Source organism: Haliotis cracherodii, unplaced genomic scaffold (assembly GCF_022045235.1).
Source record: "Haliotis cracherodii isolate W230 unplaced genomic scaffold, xgHalCrac1.p SCAF_8, whole genome shotgun sequence".
NCBI lineage: Eukaryota > Metazoa > Mollusca > Gastropoda > Lepetellida > Haliotidae > Haliotis > Haliotis cracherodii.
In genome coordinates this window covers 35969058-35989040 of record NW_027266341.1, presented here as the reverse complement: position 1 = coordinate 35989040, position 19983 = coordinate 35969058, and the positions used below count along the sequence as shown (strand labels likewise).

The following is a 19983-nucleotide window of genomic DNA, read 5'->3' as shown; positions in this document are numbered from 1 at the left end:
TGTCACTTGTGTGAATGTATGTCATCCTTCCTGATTGGAGGTTCCAATCTCACTAAAATCAGATCTCTTTCTCACCGGATACCTCTCTGCATTGAGATCTGATGACACCTCCATAGTCTTGTGAACTCTTGAGCGATCTGGCACCACCCAACCTATTAAAAGGATGAGTGGCTTTCTAAAACAATTAGGTTTCATGTCTTGACTACCTCTATACAGAACTCTTGATTTTCGCAAAAGGAAACTGCCAGGGAAAATTTATAATACCCTGGTTAGAACACACATTTGTATGTACAGGCTGGCTTGATACATACAGAATCTGCATCAAAACAACATCCACTCAAATAGCTGTACATGGATTACAACGGACTGCCTCCCAGTGAAGTTCCAGCCTTAGTTGCAGTCAGCAGATCCCACTTCATGAGACATTCTTCAATAATGACTCCCAACACAATTTTGGCACATAAGTAAAAAGTTTATTTATAAAATGCATGCTGTGTCATCATAAAGTTAATTGAAATTATTCTATTCAGATACTGCAACTACTTTGAAAACTATTTGTTTGCAAACAATTTGAAAAAATTACTATGACATCTTATGAAGTACTTAACACACATTTCCTCACATGATTCTGACACTTATGTGACCACAATGGTAAGGGTATTTTAGTTTATAAGTTGAGATTCAAACACACTATTGCATATTCCACTGAAGAAAAATTAACAATTAGTCATAGAAGAATTATAGCACAATTACAGAGGGTAGTGAGCAAATGAGATCTGTTTACTTTCTAAGCTTGCCAACTTTCTTATTGTGAAAGCCCTGATTTCAAACTTAAAACTAAGTTTTCATCAAAAACAAAAAACTTTTCTAAAAAATGACTTCATCTTTTTATCAAATTGATTCATATTTATTTTTATGTATTTGATATTTCATGTAAGTCAATACATTACATTTCTTACATGTAACTGTAAGACATTTAGGGTCATGTCTGAAATTCTTGTTGTACTTTGCCAGCTTCCACAGTTGACATAACATAACAGGATCCTGCCTACAGAGAAGAGAAACTAGCTGATATCACACGTGTAGATAGTGTTGGTCCGATATAACGTAGGTACAAAACACAAACATGGGGGTAAATGAAGCACATGCATAACATTACGCCTAGTGCATAAATACAGAAATGAATTTACATCTTAAGATGCAAGTAAATTTTACTCTTCTACAAAATAATATTTGTTTCTTAACTGAAACTTAACTCCCAAAGTGTGGTGAAGGTCTGACAAAGTGAAGAGCTTGTTTTATTCCAGAGGAAGTGCGGACACATTTCTATTTACAAACATATAATGAAAATAATCATTTAAAATTTAAGTGATTATGACACTATTATTTATCATGAGTTAATTACAAAACACTGAAATTGAAGATTCCAATGACACACTTTAGAAAATGTAAATGGTAAAGAACACCAAGTATTTCCTAAATACAAAAAATGTATTCTACTCGTCCTGAAAAGAGCATCCTACCAGCCTCAAAGATAGAAATTAGCACAAGCCAAGAAGGCAGTGAATGCCTGGCAGTTGATGATGTCCTCAGGACTAGTAGAACATAAGACGTTTTAGGCAAATCAGGTGATACCTTTATATGTTACCAAGACTTTCAAGGTCAGTCTCTGTCCATTTAGCTCTGCTCTTAGGCCCTCAGTTCTAATCTACAGGTCAGGCTCTACACCTTAACATTAACAATGCATCATTAACATAAATGTCAACTGTAGCATGATAAATTATTTTCAAGCATTATGATAATTATTTTATTAACATTCCAAAAGACATGTGGTGATTTTCACCTCCAGCTTAGAATGATCAAACCAGAATCTGTTTCAAAGCAAAATCATGATGAATAAAATCTTCAGAGATGCCAGGAGCTGATAAACACGTCAATAGAAACGCTGGTGGTTTTCCGATCCAGCATAGAATGAAAACATAATCAAGAAAATGGTCAAACTGACTTTCACAATCGCAGAACTCTGTGGATATGCTCAAAAAATTTGTCCTCCCTGATCTTAAAGGTCTTCTTCATTGGAACAAGCAACAACATCCATCCAGAAAAATGTAGTTACAGTAGATAGTAGACAGTTTGCCATATGTATCAGCATTTCAATGCTACATGCTTCAAGATATATTGCACTTTTGTTTGATGATGTTTATTGTAACCATGACAACAATGATGCCCTGAGGAGACGATGACATATGGTTACCATGGTAATAAAGATACAATTTACAGTGACAGTGATGGCCGCACAAAAAGTTGCCATGTATGATCACTCTGTTGCCTAGGACGTAATGTGAGAAATACCATACAAAAATAATACTACTGCTTAAAATACAACCAAATCCACAGTATGCCTTATGCCTGTTTTTGATACCTGTTCAAGACAACAGCAAATGCAGTCTCTGGGTTTGAATGATAAGTTACATGGCAATGTCAAGAGAACAAGAAGCACTATGTTCTTTGGAAGATTAAAATGCACTTTGATACAAGCCATTTAACGGTGGCAAGAATATAAATGTGATTACAAATCATTGACTGAACTCCAACAAAGGAAGTGTTACAAACATGCATACAAAACCTAACATTAATAAGTAAATACATGACTATGTAGTTCGTATGGCCTGACTTGGTCGTAAAAAAACTGAGCAGGAATTCAAGTCAAAGCATATTTGAATGTATGCATAGACACACTTGTAGTGTTCAATAAATTGTTTGATATGGTTTTCTGCAATGTTGTCTTGAATGATCTGTCAATCTGAAGACGTAAGGGACAAACAAACACTGAGCATGCACGTTCTGTAGCACCGAAAACGAAAATTGGGCAGTGCCTCTACACTCTTATGTCAATGTACCTGTTAATGCAGAATGTTGCATGTGTTTATTCAAATATTATATTAGTCTCAAAAACAAAAAAAATCCTGAGTTTAAAGAAAATTGGAATCGAAAAAAGGTAATTAAAAAATAGATTTGATTGGAGGATCATATAAAATAAAAAGAAATAAAAGAAACCAGCAAAGTTATTATCTTAATTAGCTGTCTATGCTAATTAAATATTCATACACAGATCTTCCCGGTCAGGAAATAATGTTTGTGTTCGTTGAATCATCAGTGTAGAGATCTACAGATCTTCAACCTTCAATATCAGACCTGCCCATCTGCTTGACTTGAACCCTTCCCAACAGCTCCCTCTCCTGGTGGAGATGAGAGTTATGTCCCTTACTTCTTCTTCTTGCCCATGGTGGATTGGTTTGCTTGGTATTGAGCTTTCTTTTGTTGGAGAACATTCATCTCATCGTCTAACTGTTTCTTCCGATCTTCTAGTTTCTTCTTTTCATCTGCGTGCTGCTTCTTTAGTGAGTCGAACCGAGCATGGAGCTACAAGCACATAATATTTTCCTGTTGTTAGTGTTCGAACAATACTTAGTTCTCAGGCAACATAAAATGGTGTCTGTGCACTAGGTGCAATTGTCAAATAACACACCAAATTCACAATTTACTAAGGAGACATGGGGAATCTTGTTAACAGTTTTGCATCACAGTATCATCATGATCATTAATAGTATAAAACTTTATAAATATGTTTACCACATAAAATACAATTTGTTACATTGGTTATTATTTCTAAGTTAGCAAACTCCTTTCCTGGGTTCAGATCAGTTCATTTTCCAGATCATTGACTCATTGTCATCTAAAATGTCCTGAAGCTATTTTTTGCATTTTTGGTCACATTTATTATCATAATTCGCTGAAATTATTAAAATGTCTTCATGACACTTGTCTGCAGCAAAATCACTGATTTCCTTCAATTTCTAATATGCCACAACATTCCATTGAATCCAAGATTATTGCACTTATATAGTGACATGCATGCATGCGTTTAGCCACTTCATGTCGAGCACCAGACGGGGTAACAACAAGTCCCATCTTTTAACATCTTTTGGTATGACGAGGCTGAGGATCAAACACATGACCTTCCGCACTCCGGGCGAACGTCCTACCAGGAGACCATGGAGGCGGTCTCCATTGATGACATCATACAGTACATGACATCATGAAACTAGGTTACTATGCAGTGATGTCATAGTTTAAAGAATGTTGCCGCGCTTTTTTAATTCACTTTTTCCATAAACAATGAGCGTGACCTGTCACAAAATGGTTAATAATTCAATTTTTCTTGAAAAAGACAATGACGGTTAGCTGCACTGTTTAATCATGGTGATCTATTGACTTGAAATGTGTGGTTGAAGCCCCCGAATACAGCTTGAGTTGTGCAGTAATCACAACCATCATATCATACACAATACAGCCCCAACATATAGAAAACATTTTGCCCAGTGCATCAATCTTTAAAGATCTATTGTTGTCAAATTCTGACCCTGAGACCAGTTCTTCTGACTGCCAGGGGACTCCCCCACCCCAAAAGACTGCAAAGTAATAAGTATTTATTTCCTGAACCCCACATTAAAACAATATCTAAAACTTCATTAGTCTTATCTACTGGAAATAAGTGACACTCTACTGATGAAACATACTGTTGTCTCTTTTGTATGAACAAATATACCAAAACAAGGGCAAAAGCTCACTTATACACCCAACCCGCCTAGTGTGTCAGTAGTTTGAAATTCAATAATGGATAGGGTTAGGGTTCGAAAAATTCATAAAAAAATGGAATATTAATAAAAACAATTTTTTTCTTTCCACTGCACCACCCTCCTCCATATGACACAGATTATATGTACTAAGTTTGAGATGAATCCACTGAATAGTTGAAGAGAAATCGCACGGACATAGTTTTCGGACGGACGGACGGACGGACGGAACTTTGGTATAACTATATACCCCCGACCTTTTAGGTCGGGGGTATTAAAATACTCTTTGCAAGGTCTTTATGTGAAGACAAGGACCGACGACCTGAGTCAGGTCAGAGCTGCACTCACTAAGAGTAATCAGCTGTTTTGTTGTATAGAAATTCATTTGTAAACTGCTTAATTTCAGTCTTTTAAAAGAAAGATCAGTGAACTGGGATTTGCATCTTGCAGATGCCATATGTTTTGAATGGCAGACGAAGTAAATATTGAGGTTGGTGTCAGTCACATGATTTGAATAAAACCTTTTTGGGTCAGTTTACTATTGTTAGCATTGAAATTTATTGTTTCATACATGGTATAGATTAGCTGATGAAATTCAAAGATTCTTAATAGAGGTATAACAATAAAAGGATAGTAAAGACACAATACATTTTGCTACAAACAAATCATAATTATTTCTCTAAGAAACAGTGTCTGGTGGTAGCTGAGCTACAGCTTGGGTATTGCTCACTGAAGAACTCAACTCAAATCATACTGTGACTTATACTGTCATGCTACTTGACTGGTGCAACAACAACTGATACTTCCACAACTTCAGCTTACCTCCTTCTCAGCCTCCTTCAGCTCAGCCTCCTTCTCCTTGACGCGGATGACAAACGTCTGCCTCATCTCCTCCTCCTTCTTCTGCAGGTCACTGATGTGCTGCTGGCGCTTCAACTCGTACGTCTCCGACAGACTGGTAAAAAACAGCATCAGTATAACCATGTTCAGAATATCAGACAGACTGGGGCAGCATCACCATGTTTACAATATCAGACAGACTGGGGCAGCATCACCATGTTCACAATATCAGACAGGCTGGGGCAGCAGCATCATGTTCACAATATCAGACAGACTGGGGCAGCATCACTATGTTCACAATATCAGACAGACTGGGGCAGCAGCATCATGTTCACAATATCAGACAGGCTGGGGCAGCATGACCCTGTTCACAATATCAGACAGACCGGAGCAGCAGCATCATGTTCACAATATCAGACAGACTGGGGCAGCATCACCATGTTCACAATATCAGACAGACCGGAGCAGCAGCATCATGTTCACAATATCAGACAGACTGGGGCAGCAGCATCATGTTCACAATATCAGACAGGCTGGGGCAGCATGACCCTGTTCACAATATCAGACAGACCGGAGCAGCAGCATCATGTTCACAATATCAGACAGACTGGGGCAGCATCACCATGTTCACAATATCAGACAGACCGGAGCAGCAGCATCATGTTCACAATATCAGACAGACTGGGGCAGCAGCATCATGTTCACAATATCAGACAGACTGGGGCAGCATCACTATGTTCACAATATCAGACACACTGGGGCAGCATCACTATGTTCACAATATCAGACAGACTGGGGCAGCAGCATCATGTTCACAATATCAGACAGACTGGGGCAGCATCACCATGTTCAGAATATCAGACTGGGGCAGCAGCATCATGTTCACAATATCAGACAGACTGGGGCAGCAGCATCATGTTCACAATATCAGACAGACTGGGGCAGCAGCATCATGTTCACAATATCAGACAGACTGGGGCAGCATCACCATGTTCAGAATATCAGACAGACTGGGGCAGCATCACTATGTTCACAATAACAGACAGGCTAGGGCAGCATCACCATGTTCACAATATCAGACAGACTGGGTCAGCATCACTATGTTCACAACATCAGACAGGCTGGGGCAGCAGCATCATGTTCACAATATCAGACAGACTGGGGCAGCATCGCCATGTTCACAATATCAGACAGACTGGGGCAGCATCACTATGTTCACAATATCAGACAGGCTGGGGCAGCATCACCATGTTCACAATATCAGACAGATTGGAACAGCATTACCATTACAGAACATCAGACATACAGATTTGAGTAAATATTTTTTATGACATTTACTTTTGTACAGGTGTTTCACAATTTTCTTATCACGTCTGAACTGGGCTAAAACTAAAGACTAATTTTCTCACCTCTTTGAATCACTGTCTGAAAATCCCATGTCTTCAAGCTTGTGTCTGCGGTACAGCTCAAAATGACGCTTGTGAGTCATCTCCCTTAGGTCCTCCATATTGGTTCTGATCAACATCTCACGGAGCTTCACAAAGTCACAGTGGTTTTCATTTTCAACTGAAAGGTGCACAGTATCACATGAAGATCATCTCTCAACATGTGAGTCAAGTCATAGTTTGCACAAAAGAAAGCACATCGCCTCAGCAATGTCAATGACTGAACAAAGATTTGACAACAGCCAGTGTAAGGGGTTGGATTGAAGCTGGAGAATCATGAAACAGTTTATCCAATTTAGAGAAGGGTCATGAATATTTTGTCTTTTCAATCTTAAACTATTCCTTGAATGCCTTTGAGGCATCAGGGTGCCCTTGTACAAAACAACCGAAGTGCTATGTTAAGGTATTGCTTTGTACAATAACACCCAGATTAGAACAGAGGGTCATTTAAAGAGAAGCATGTTTGCAAATTACACAAATCAGCACAGTAACAATCTCAGGACCATCTCAACTTGATCACAAGTCCTTTGACCAAATGTGCAAGGTAGTTTATTGTCACATATCAGACAGCTACCCGATAAATCGCAAAGAGCAATGAAGAACAATGTGTGGTTTGTTCTCCCAGCTCCACGAGTGGTTTATTTTCCCTGCAGTGTTTTACTGTGTGATAAACAATTCCCAATCACCGGACTATAGCAAGTCCTAAGACAGGACAGGAAATGCTGCATCTGCAGTACATGGTTATGGGTAGAGATAGATGGTTGATTGGTTTCATTTACCAACCAAGGAATTGTTCATGAAATATGTGACTGATTATCTTCCAATATCAGTCACTCTTAGATCATAAAACTAAGAATGACCTGTGTGTGTGTGTTCTTTATTTGATGACACACTTAGCAATATTCCAGCTACATGACTGCAGCATATGAATAATCTGAATCTGGGTCAGACAATCCAGTGATTGATATTGTGAGCAACAAGGGATGCCATTGGGGAATGAAGAAAAATGGTCTCCTTTTACAATCAGCATCGGTTGCTGGGGACCAATTCTAACACAGCTTCCCACACCATATTCAAGTCTAGGAATTGTGTTATATTGATGAAGGTGGTGCTGGGAACAATGAATATTTCAGCTCTCATGTAGTTGGCAATCTACCTTGCACTGTCCCCCAAGGGTACTGCCTTGCTTTCACCATCTTGTTGCCGATCTTCACTTCATCATTGCTGCCCACAACAGCAAAGGGGAGATGACTCTGCAGAGGAGAAGATGAAGTTGAGAAAACATCTAAAGTTAGATATAGCTGAATCATGAAAATCTTAAGACAAAATATGAACCATGAGTTCTTTAATTGGATGCCAAGACAAAATAAGTATTCAGGATGTCTTGAGCGGCCGGGAGGGTGGAGTCACAAGAGTCAGTTACAACTCGGACTGGGTGGTTGGTCTCCTTTTCCCAAAGTTAATATTGCTTGCTCACGCCTTGATCCATCACAGAATACAATATCACAAATGATTTTATCATTATTAAATGAAAGGAAGCCTGCAATGCAAAACATAAACAACATACAATGACCACTAATTTCAAACATTATTTCAGTCCTCACATTCATAGAAGCATTGGTCTCAGCCACTGTCTCATCATCGGTGGGGAACTGGTAGATCTGCACTCCATTGGCCATCAGCTCACTCATGATCTACAACATAACACACAGGGTCACCTTGACAAGGCTAGTAAACACAGAAGACATCAGTGCTTCCTGCGGAGCTAGATGTTTCTAGTCATCCTGAAAAAATGGTAATAAAAAGTAGCCTTAAAACAAGAAAGGCTTTCAATTCTAATTCAAACGCCATAAGTTTTAATGGATTGCAAAATATTTCTCTGAAAATAGCAATTTCTTCATCTCAATAATACTTAGTAATAATCCTCAACGTTACAGCTTTTATACAAAGTATTTAATATACATAGATTTACATCATTTCAATAAATGTGTTGCTAACATACATTTGAATTTAAGAAAATAAGCAACTTTTAAAAATCCCAATTTTTGGCCAATTCATCTCTTCCTCACTCACTCACACACAAACACACTATATGGAATATATGTCTATTCAGAATTTGTTTTGACTCAGTTGTCAAAGACACTGGGTTCATCCGATCATCATTTTCCTTCTACTCACCTTGGCCTTGAACTTGTGGAGCTCAGTCTTGGTAATGGTATCAGCTTTGGCGATAACAGGTACGATGTTGACCTTGCTATCTAGCTTCTTCATAGTGACCAGATCGAGTGCTTTAAGCCTGAAGGTAAACAACATGTGTCCTGATGATGACATTGAAAACTGCTACCAGAATACTGACCCCTAGGAAAATTGCTCCAAAGGAATACTGACCCCTAGGAAAATTGCTCCCAAAGAATACTGACCCCAAGGAAAATTGCTCCAAAGGAAAATTGCCCCCAAGGAAAACTAGTGCTCCCAGATACAGACCCCTAGGAAAATTGCTCCTAAGGAATACTGACCCCTAGTAAAATTGCTCCCAAGGAATACTGACCCCTAGGAAAATTGCTCCCAAGGAAAACTGACCCCTAGGAAATTTGCTCCAAAGGAAAACTAGTGCTCCCAGAATACTGACCCCAAGGAAAATTGCCCCAAAGGAAAATTGCCCCCAAGGAAAACTAGTGCTCCCAGAATACTGACCCCTAGGAAAATTGCTCCCAAGGAATACTGACCCCTAGTAAAATTGCTCCCAAGGAATACTGACCCCTAGTAAATTTGCTCCCAAGGAAAACTGACCCCTAGGAAATTTGCTCCAAAGGAAAACTAGTGCTCCCAGAATACTGACCCCAAGGAAAATCGCTCCAAAGGAAAATTGCCCCCAAGGAAAACTAGTGCTCCCAGAATACTGACCCCTAGGAAAATTGCTCCCAAGGAATACTGACCCCTAGTAAAATTGCTCCCAAGGAATACTGACCCCTAGTAAATTTGCTCCCAAGGAAAACTGACCCCTAGGAAATTTGCTCCAAAGGAAAACTAGTGCTCCCAAGGAATACTGACCCTTAGGAAAATCGCTCCAAAGGAAAACTGACCCCAAGGAAAATTAGTGCTCCCAGAATACTGACCCCCTGAATACTAATTGTTCCCAGAAGACTGCCCCTAGGAACATTGCACCCCAGAAAACTGCCCATAGGAAGATTGTTCCCAGAATATTGTTCACATTTATTCTCAGAAACTGTGACTAAATGAGTTTGAGATGCATTCAAAGGATTTACTTCAACGTGATATATTGGTGTCAAGTTTTCATAAGATACTTGTCCTGTGTAACAAGGGGCAGTTTTCCAAGGGGGGGGGGGGGGGGTGTGTGACACCAAACAGTTTAGCTGGTGGTGGGTCAATCATTTAGAATAAAGCCACTAATCTAAAGACTATGGTATGTTTGTCTTATTCTACAAATAATATCGAGAATGTAGAAAGTCAGTGAAAAATTAATTAACCATTTTAGAAATGCCAGGAACATAATAGATACTCACGAGTGTCCTGTTGGAGCGATGAAGTAGAGACAAGCATGGATGCGGTTGTCATGGTAACTGTGGAGCATGCGTTTGATCTTGAGCTCCTCCTGGAGGTATGCATCAAATTTGGTATCGATGTAGTCAACGATGGACTTCCAGCTGAAAAACAGCAGTTATCTCCCTTTATGGAACATGTTCCTGTTGGTATCAACCAGGAACTAGCTGTCCCCACCGAAGCAACATAAACCAAACACTATCACTCTGGCTGCATCGTGTCATTATAGTTATTTTCTTGGGGGAGTTACTCTGAAAAGCTTGCTCTCTACCATGGCTATCGATTAGGCTACTAAAGAGACAGTGAGCAGATGTGGATCTAGAATGTTGAAGAAGGTTGGGTGCACACTACCCCATTCACTCAAAAGGTGCACACACTCTGATATAGCGATTGGCAATGGTCTGAATAAGGGTTGCGGGGTGGGGTGGGGTGGAGACACACCCTGCAGCCGCCCCTAAAAAACATGCAACTTGAAACTTTTTCTTTGTGGATATAACCGTCACTTAAGATTGCAATCAAGAATAATGCAAATAATATTGACTCCAGGTACCACTGGAAGCAAAAGAATGGATGTTGGAATAACTGGAACTAATTAATTTATGAAGGGTTCATTACATTTTTCTATTATGGTAACAAATAAAATCAAGGCTCAGACAGTCCATGTCCGATTTTCTTGAATCACTAACCCCTGGACATCCCAGAACAATGATCATTAAGTCAACTCATATGTCCAGGAGTAATATGGCCTTTTCTGATCCAGGTCTCCATGTGGTTTTTTTTCCTGTTTGTTTGTTGTTTAAAGCCGCACTCGGCAATACTCCAGTTATATGATGAGAGATCTGGCAATAATCAATTCTGGACCTGACAATCCAGTGATTGACATTATGAGCATCTTTCTACACAATTGGGACAGAACATGCATCAATCAAGTCAGTGAGTCTGAACACCTGTTTCCACATGTCGCCTCTTACAACAAGCATGGGTTGCTGAAGATAAATTTTTAACCAGGGTCTTCACGCATTCCACAGGTTATTGGATAACCTTTCTTTAGAAGTCTACCCTGAACAAGGTAAATTTCATTTATGAAAGCCCACATATAAAATACAAAACCACATGAAAGTTAAATAATATTTGGAGAAGTTCATAAGGAATAACTCATAATCTAAATCATGAACGCTATAGATTATTTTTCACTACTTCCATCCACCAACATCTAGTGTTAAATGTACATAGGCACCTTTATACTGTACATACATCAGACATACATCAGACATACATCGAGACAATAATCCATTCTTGGGACATGAAATCTCCCGCGATTCTATCTGATGCTAACCACGTGACACAGGACACACTACCTGACTGGAGACATCACAACCCCTCAGTATACAACTTTACTCCCATTCTTTGTCAGTACCCAGAGGATGAAGACTTTACATATTTAGCAAGATGTTACAATGATATACTGAATTTAACATACATATTAGGGATGGGTATTGGAGGCTTGAAGTGTATCAAAAATACAGACTGGCTGTTATGCGATATGTATCACGATATATTGTATAATTCAAAATTTTGAATTTAGAAGCAATCTGATACATAAAGGTATGAATTGAAGTTCCTAAATGGAACAAAACAAGGTTCTGGAACAATATAATGTTTACTCAGTCAATAAATATGTGGCCATCTCGGGGTCCCGGATGCATGCTCCGGGGCAGCGAAGGCATTTGGTAAGTATATAACATTAAACACATGTTAAAAATCGCTATTTGAAATCACCCAATATATCAAGCATGAAAAAATGATATTGTGATATGTATCGTCGAAAGACTGAATTTAAATTTACCGATATTTTGGTAATACCGCACACCCTTAATACATTTACATACATATCAACACTCAACCTTCTGTCCTTTAGCATGTCCTTTGTCACGTGATGACCGACTTGTGTAGAAAATCCATATTGGGTATACATGGGTTATCGGGGTGCAATACACAGCAAAACTGTGCAGTGGGATATATTTTTGTTATCATGCTGATGGTATAAGAACAAAGAACAGTATAATGGTCAACATATCAGAGATGCTACTGACAATCACTTCAGAAAGTAATAAAAGTAATTTGTTCATAAAAAAATGACAGCGAAAGGAGGGGGGTCACAAAAATTTATCCCAACTGACTTTACTGGTACCTTAATCATATTTCACACAAAAGATTTCTAGCACTAGTAGCAGACATCACTGTCAATTAATCTTGTTCACATCCAAAGAAATCTGAAACTATCACAAAACAGGCCACGATATTATATTATAATGTAGGTATGAAGGGGAGACAACTCTCAGGCATGGCAAATTAGGCTGCCGTAGCACTGATAGAGGTACAAGTCAACACAAGTGAGTGATTAGGGTGGGTTGGCTTTCAACAGCATTTTGGGAGGAAAGCCTGAAGCGATGCAGATCTTAGATGTTTTCCACTTTGATGAAACCCATGACTGTGGGTATGGTGCTGACAAACCAGGAATCACAATCAAGGCAAATCTGGGATCCGAACCCACAATCGTAGGATTCTGGCATGCCTAAGGGGCACAACTCTTCAGCACAGAGAATTGTGGTGTCTTAAACAACCTTGTCCCAACCATTCCCTGGACAAAATGATATTTTCTACAAAGAACACAATACTAACACAACGTTACATTGATCACAAATCTACTTCCAGTAGAGGAACAGAAAGAAACAAGATTTCTTCCAAACCAAAATGATTCCATCCTGTGAAAACTCATCATCAGTAGTTCATGGGTTTGTATACAATACATGCCTCAACCCTGAATACATACGACTGTTTGCAGTGCAGTCGCTATGTCTAACCATCAAATCAAGCACAGATTCAAGTGGGAGGTTAATCCAAGGGTGCTGTGACCACTGAACGCTCAGCTTTCATCACCCAAATGGCAAGGTTCCTCAACACCCTGGGTATCATGGTCTTGTGGCTGTCTGCTTCTCATAGCTTTAATGTCCAGCAATGGTGGCGTTCTCACAAAGTTCTTACATGGAGTAGGGCTCATTTGAATTCCATGAGTTTCACAGCCATTTTTTAACAGAGAGGCTGGACTGTTACACACATAGTGGCTGTATGTCTTCACAGATGATGGAGGAACGTGGTAGCCATGACGATGATGACAACTGGGATGACTTTACTGCTGATGAAACATTGTTGACAAAATCAACTCATTCCAAAACATCACTTACCACAGACGATACTGGTAGATACTACAATATCTGCACCTTCGCATTACAAACACAAACACAACCAAACAACAGGCAAAAAAATGTATGTCTCCACAGAAAGGATAATATTCACAACATCAAACACACCTGAACCATTCATAAATAAGATACGAGTAACTAAAACGAAAAGAATGAAACCACCTCCACATGTCCAAGGCCACACAGTCTACTGAAGGTTCAGTCACAAGAGATGAGTCAGAGTACAAGATGAAGAAGCACTAGAAGTAGGAAGCTAGAAGCAACACCCGTCTACAGCATCTCACCTATCCTCTTTGTTTATTTGGTCCCCGAAGCCCACAGTGTCTACCAGTGTCAGTTTTAAACACACATTCTTCTCTCGTAGCTCTGAAATATTGAAACATGGGGATGAGAAGACACATGAAACCTGCATACCTTTCTTCCTTGTTTATCTGGTCGCCATAAGCAACCGAGTCGACTATGGTCAACTTGAGTCGAACACTGCTCTCCTGTAGATCTGCAATTATCAACACATGAGACATTGAATTGACAATTTAAAACGTATTTCCATATTAATTAGAAGTCGTCAATATTTCACCATGCTTATGAAAACTTTAACAAAAAAAACACATGATAATTTGTGTTTGTATTCCAAAAGTAAAAAATCTACAGCGACAAAAAGTAGACAATCCATGAAACAATAGACACCTCAGAAAAATAAATATAACATCTTAATAATGTTAACAATGAAAATCCTATCTTCATCCATAATCACGATCAGCTATAATTCAAGATCTTCAAATTAGTTTTGCAAATAATCACTGAATTTGTTTTTTTTATTCACAGCCTAACCATTGTTTAACAGCCACAGTCTTATCAAAAGTACTGAAATTGAAGTTCAAATAATACTGTCATCTGCGCGTTCTTTCAATATTACCGTATGTATGAGCTTTGAGTTTTACTCCTGGCAGATCATGAGAACTGGGGGTGGAATCAAAGTTGGTGTTGAACAAAGTGTCCATCATCGTCGACTTGCCAATTCCTGTCTCACCTGAAACGGGAAATTGTGACTTTTCTAGAGACAAATGGCCTTATGACATCTTAATGGGTTTTTCCTTCTTTTGATAGGTCATTCTTCTATATCATTACACACTGTAACACATCTTAAGACATTTTGGATGACATTCAGTTAATGTTCTTTGAAAATGAACTGATCTGAATCCCTGGAAATATACAAACAAATATTAAATCAAAGTTTGACAACCTTCTTAAATTACTTTAGAGAGTAACATGAACCAAACAATTACATCATCTTGTTCATTTGTCAGTGACGTCTCAATGAACGGGATTTACCATCATTTCAATGTCCAGAAAAGGCAAAATGTCATGTTTACTAATCTGCTGATAAGTTTGTCCAGTAATTAATGTAGGCACAGAAAACATAAACATCATAAGTAGAAATGTCAAAAAGTATTGCAATCCATATTGTGACACTTCTATAGCAGATGAAGTCTGTTCTAACATGATTCTATAGTCTTACCAACACAGAGGATGGTGAAGCAGATGAAGTCTGTTCTAACATGATTCTATAGTCTTACCAACACAGAGGACGTTGAAGCAGATGAAGTCTGTTCTAACATGATTCTATAGTCTTACCAACACAGAGGACTTTGAAGCAGATGAAGTAAGTCTGTGTTAACATGATTCTATAGTCTTACCAACACAGAGGATGGTGAAGCAGATGAAGTCTGTTCTAACATGATTCTCTAGTCTTACCAACACAGAGGATGTTGAAGCAGATGAAGTCTGTTCCAACATGATTCTATAGTCTTACCGACACAGAGGATGTCGAAGCTGATGAAGTCTGTTCTAACATGATTCTATAGTCTTACCAACACAGAGGACGTTGAAGCAGATGAAGTCTGTTCTAACATGATTCTATAGTCTTACCAACACAGAGGATGTTGAAGCAGAACCCTTGAGACACAGACTTGTTGACCAGCTGATCTGGCAGGCTGTCAAACCCAACATGACCTGTCAAGTTGAGATTCCTCAAGTTCTGAGCTGGCATCTGCAAACACACCAGAGTAAAACCATGAGCCAGTGGAGACTATCTGCACAACTTCTATATCAATATCATACACTGACCATGTTGACAGTCTGTGATTTTAGCCACCAGTCTGACGCCGTAGTCTAGTAAAATTCTGTGTGGTCTAGTAAGCTCAACTGATAACAGTCCATTGAACACTAAAACCTACTCAAATGATGCTAAGTGCAGCAGGGTAGACTCAAATGTTTTAGCACACACTGCAATGATAGACATAGATTAGTCAAGGCACAGCATGTGATATTTGTAGTGTTAGAAGACTAAAGACTGCTGTGTACAAATACAGAAAGTAAAACTATGAGTTTTCTATGCCCTTTGAACACCTGGAGAAGAATACAGAACACATTCTACCAATAGAAGATGGCTGTACCAGCTCTTTCAAGCCCACGGATGTCCTGTACTGAAATATATCACCCTCTGTGCCCAAACCTTTTTCTGTCAAGTAGCCGAAATTAACATATAAGCACAATTTTCAGAAGAGTTTGATGTAATAATAGGTGAGAGATGTGAAATGGGGCTTGATTTCGCTCTCAAGATGATTGCATTTATAGTGATGTGTATGTGCACATGCATGGGTGTGGCTGCTTGTACCATTGTGTACTAGTCCGGGCAAATGTGGGTTTTACAGTGCTAGCCAAGTAGGATACAATGCCACAGTTAAACATGGATACAACACACAGACACAGTATGGCCAACCAGTCCTGGTTTTATCCGATTAATACCAACAGCCAGGCAGGGAAACAAGTCACATCTTCTAAAATCTTTTGGTAAGTCACAGCCAGGGATCGAACCCCCGACCTTGCACTTTCTGGGCAAGCACTCTATCCACTAGACCACAGAGGTGGTCTGATGTTATTATAGGCCTATCAATACCTGAGCTTACTAGACTGAACAGAAATTTACTAGACACAGGCCTCAGAAAGAAAACGTTGCAGACTGAAACACTATCGTGAGTATTGGTACTGAGCATGCTGTGTGTTCATGTAAATAAGACTAAGTTATTTAATTACTAAATGCAGTATATCTGTCACGAAATGTTTGCATTTAAGGGAAACACAGCATGACAGTAATTTTGAATGCATTTCAAAACAAACAGTGATAAACAAGTGAAAGCACATACATATGATATCATATTCTAAACTATAGGCATAAACAGATTCAACATGTTCTGTACAAAGTGAGTGAGTGAGTGAGTTTTGGGTGGGTGAGTGAGTGAGTGAGGTTTGATGCTACTTTTAACAGTATTCCAGTTATATCACGGCATGTCAGCTTAATGTGGGAGGAAAGCCCAAAGTGATGCAGGTTTCAGCGTTTTCTACATCAGTGAAACCCACGAGCACAGGTATGGTGCTGACAAGTATAAAAACAATCGAGGCAAACCAGGATTCGAACCCACAAACATAGGTCTCTGGCATGCCCAAGGGATGCAACTGTGCATGTGCACAGAAAATTGCGGTGCCTTAAAAGACTGGGCCACCCATGCACCCTTCTGTCTAGAGAAAACAAAAAAATAATAATACCAGTAAATTACTTATTGGTCATTTGACCATTAATTTAAGAGTAATTTGTTTCCCCTTGTCCCATACAGTGAAGTATTGACATTAAAGATTAAATTCAAAAGGTACTTGTCATAATCCTCATGATAACAATGATGTGATGAATTGAAGGCGTCCTTACACTTAAACACCACTGACAAACCAAAAAACAAGGACCCTGTTCAACATGTATATTAACCATGGTAACACTGCCATGTATATTTCTGATATCATTTTCCGTGAATTCTAGGGTAATCTTGGTATTATTAGTGATGGGTCACTTGACCACTGCTGACCACAAGGCATAAAGTACAATAAATCAAAAGTTAGTAGACCTAAAGATTCTTACGTTCAAACATGCAATCATAACATGCGTTAATATTAGTAGATTTCTACCCATGGAAAGATAATTGCTTTTTAATAAGAATTTTATCTTCCCGGAATATGTTTGTAGACAGATCAAATAGAGTTATACATATTTTAAAAGATTTTATCAGAAATTAATGTAAGTTATTTTTGTCTCACCTGTGTCAAATTAATTGTTACGGTGGCTTCCTGAAAAGAAGTCATCAGAACCAACATGTTAATCTTGTTAATCTTGTTAATCTTGTTAAAACTATGATCCTGATGACAATGATGACAGGGTTGGAAATTAACACAAGTCTCAGACTTGTACAATTCAGAGAACACCAGTGACATATCCCTACTACCGCTTTTACCATTGATGATGGCAACTTTGTAGCACTAGCAGATCATTTTTGCAGTCAACTGAAAGCATCTTCCCGAGGCAAGGGCGTAAACTGACTACAAGAGTCCAACCAGTGGCTATTACGAGTTTCATGTCCCTCCTATTGACCAATCAAAGTCCATCTCTCATATAACATTTGCTTCTTATAAAATGGTGGCACCCAGTCAAGACGATCTGATCGCTAATCAAGATCTATATTGTAATAACACGGATCTTACCTCACGAAGTGCATCAAAAACATGAAAAGATTGCAAAATATCTAGTGATGCTCAGTTGGCTTTGCAAATCCTAAAGTCGACCAAAATCTTCATGTTAAAATCCTAGTTGTTTACGAACCGAATGTTTAGTTCATTACACGATTTAGAAAGGACTATGCATAGATTCATTAGTCCAGCCAAAATGTAACCCTGGAATTCCAGCCTAGTACAGCAACGCTGAAAACTGGACTTTTATAGTCATTTAATCCCCTTGCCTTAGGAAGATGACTGAAAATATTTAATATCTAACCCTGCTCTTATGTACCGGAATTTCCCTAACACACCTTCAGGGATGGAAATTCACATCTACTGGCCTGAATAGTGGTAACATTTAGCAATACCCCCAAATTATTTGAAGTTCTACTAGCATTCAGGATAACCAACAATTAACAACACTGGTCAGGGCAAGCAGGCTGGAGCTAATTCCCATCACTGATCTTACTCCACATTCTGAATCAAAGTGAATCATCATCTGCTTTCAAGGTTAATGTCTGTCACTAATATAATAATAACATAATAATAATCATGACAATACTCAACAAACATCAAAATGCTCATTTCTATTGGGAAAGTTTGAAAATAACTTTATTGCTTATGATCGTAATCATAACAATGTTATACTTTGTACACTCGATTTTTCTGATCACTAAGCCCTGGAAAAGGAAAGAAAAAAGTCATCCTCCATTTCTGAGCAAGTCCATAATTTCACAGATAACTTATTGATTGGCCTGCACAGCCTGGAGCAGTAAGTGATTGGACAAATTACATTATTCACTATTGTTTTTACAAAAATTGTAAATTTGATCATAATATTAACATGATATAGTTAATACGTTATATACAAGAAAACGTTAAGACAAATAGCTCCTAGAACAACAAATCGTCCTGATATAAAGTCACATAACTGTCACAAACCATTTCCAATGGTTTGAAAGAACACTGGTGGTGCTAGTTTCGTGTGTTTCCGGCTTCCTGCTGAACCCATCAGTGATCATGGTGATGCTAGATTGTTACGTAGATGAACTGGCCTGCAGGCGTACAATCCATCACAATACTCTTAATAACTCACGTTATACTTAGAGAATTGGTATTTGCACCTATGTGTAACTAAAGGCCTTTCTCGGGCACATATTTGTCCTGTTTATGAATCATTCAGTCCATTTAAACTGAAGAGCCTGGTCTTTGTTCCTGATGCTTTCGACTTGAGAAAACTGGCATCCAAAGGCAATCAGTTCCTGAAAAGATAAGTTATACCATGCCCTGTGTTAATATATAAACGGATTTACCCTTTGCACTTCTGTGGCAGCCATCCTTAGCTGTCTTTTGGCGAGAAATTCCTAAAATATTTCGCTGAAGACTAGGCACAGACTGACAGATCTTCGACCGGAAGTAGGATAGGACGATAGAAAACGACCGGTGATTATTTTACTAAATAATAGCAATCCGTCAGAATATTCATTTATTATAGATTCGATGAAACAGTGATAATAGTTTAATTAAAATGGGTTGAGTAAAAAATTTCTATCTGTTCTATATTGTACAGAGACACCCACAAATTTAAACGAATCGGCGTCGCGACTCCATTCTGACCGACAAATGCGGAAGCGACCA

The 19983-nt window shown here is 38.7% G+C and overlaps 1 protein-coding gene across 5 annotated transcripts; it reads right to left on the bottom strand.

Moving 5' to 3' along the window:
• Positions 1 to 461: 461 nt before the first annotated feature.
• LOC139449414 (septin-11-like) lies at positions 462 to 19750 on the bottom strand. Of its 5 annotated transcripts, none has more exons than XM_071230784.1 (12): positions 19659 to 19750; positions 17893 to 17922; positions 15676 to 15796; positions 14663 to 14776; positions 14161 to 14242; positions 10447 to 10587; positions 9101 to 9218; positions 8527 to 8616; positions 8079 to 8175; positions 6887 to 7043; positions 5460 to 5592; positions 462 to 3423 (listed from the first exon to the last, which is right to left on the bottom strand). In XM_071230784.1, the coding sequence occupies exons 1-12, from the start codon at positions 19680 to 19682 to the stop codon at positions 3265 to 3267; spliced, it is 1266 nt and encodes a 421-aa protein (XP_071086885.1). In that variant the 5' UTR covers positions 19683 to 19750; the 3' UTR covers positions 462 to 3264. The 5 variants fall into 5 exon arrangements, with proteins under 5 accessions (XP_071086885.1, XP_071086886.1, XP_071086887.1 ...); XM_071230785.1 differs by lacking the exon at positions 14161 to 14242 and adding an exon at positions 14031 to 14112; XM_071230786.1 differs by lacking the exon at positions 17893 to 17922.
• Positions 19751 to 19983: the final 233 nt, after the last annotated feature.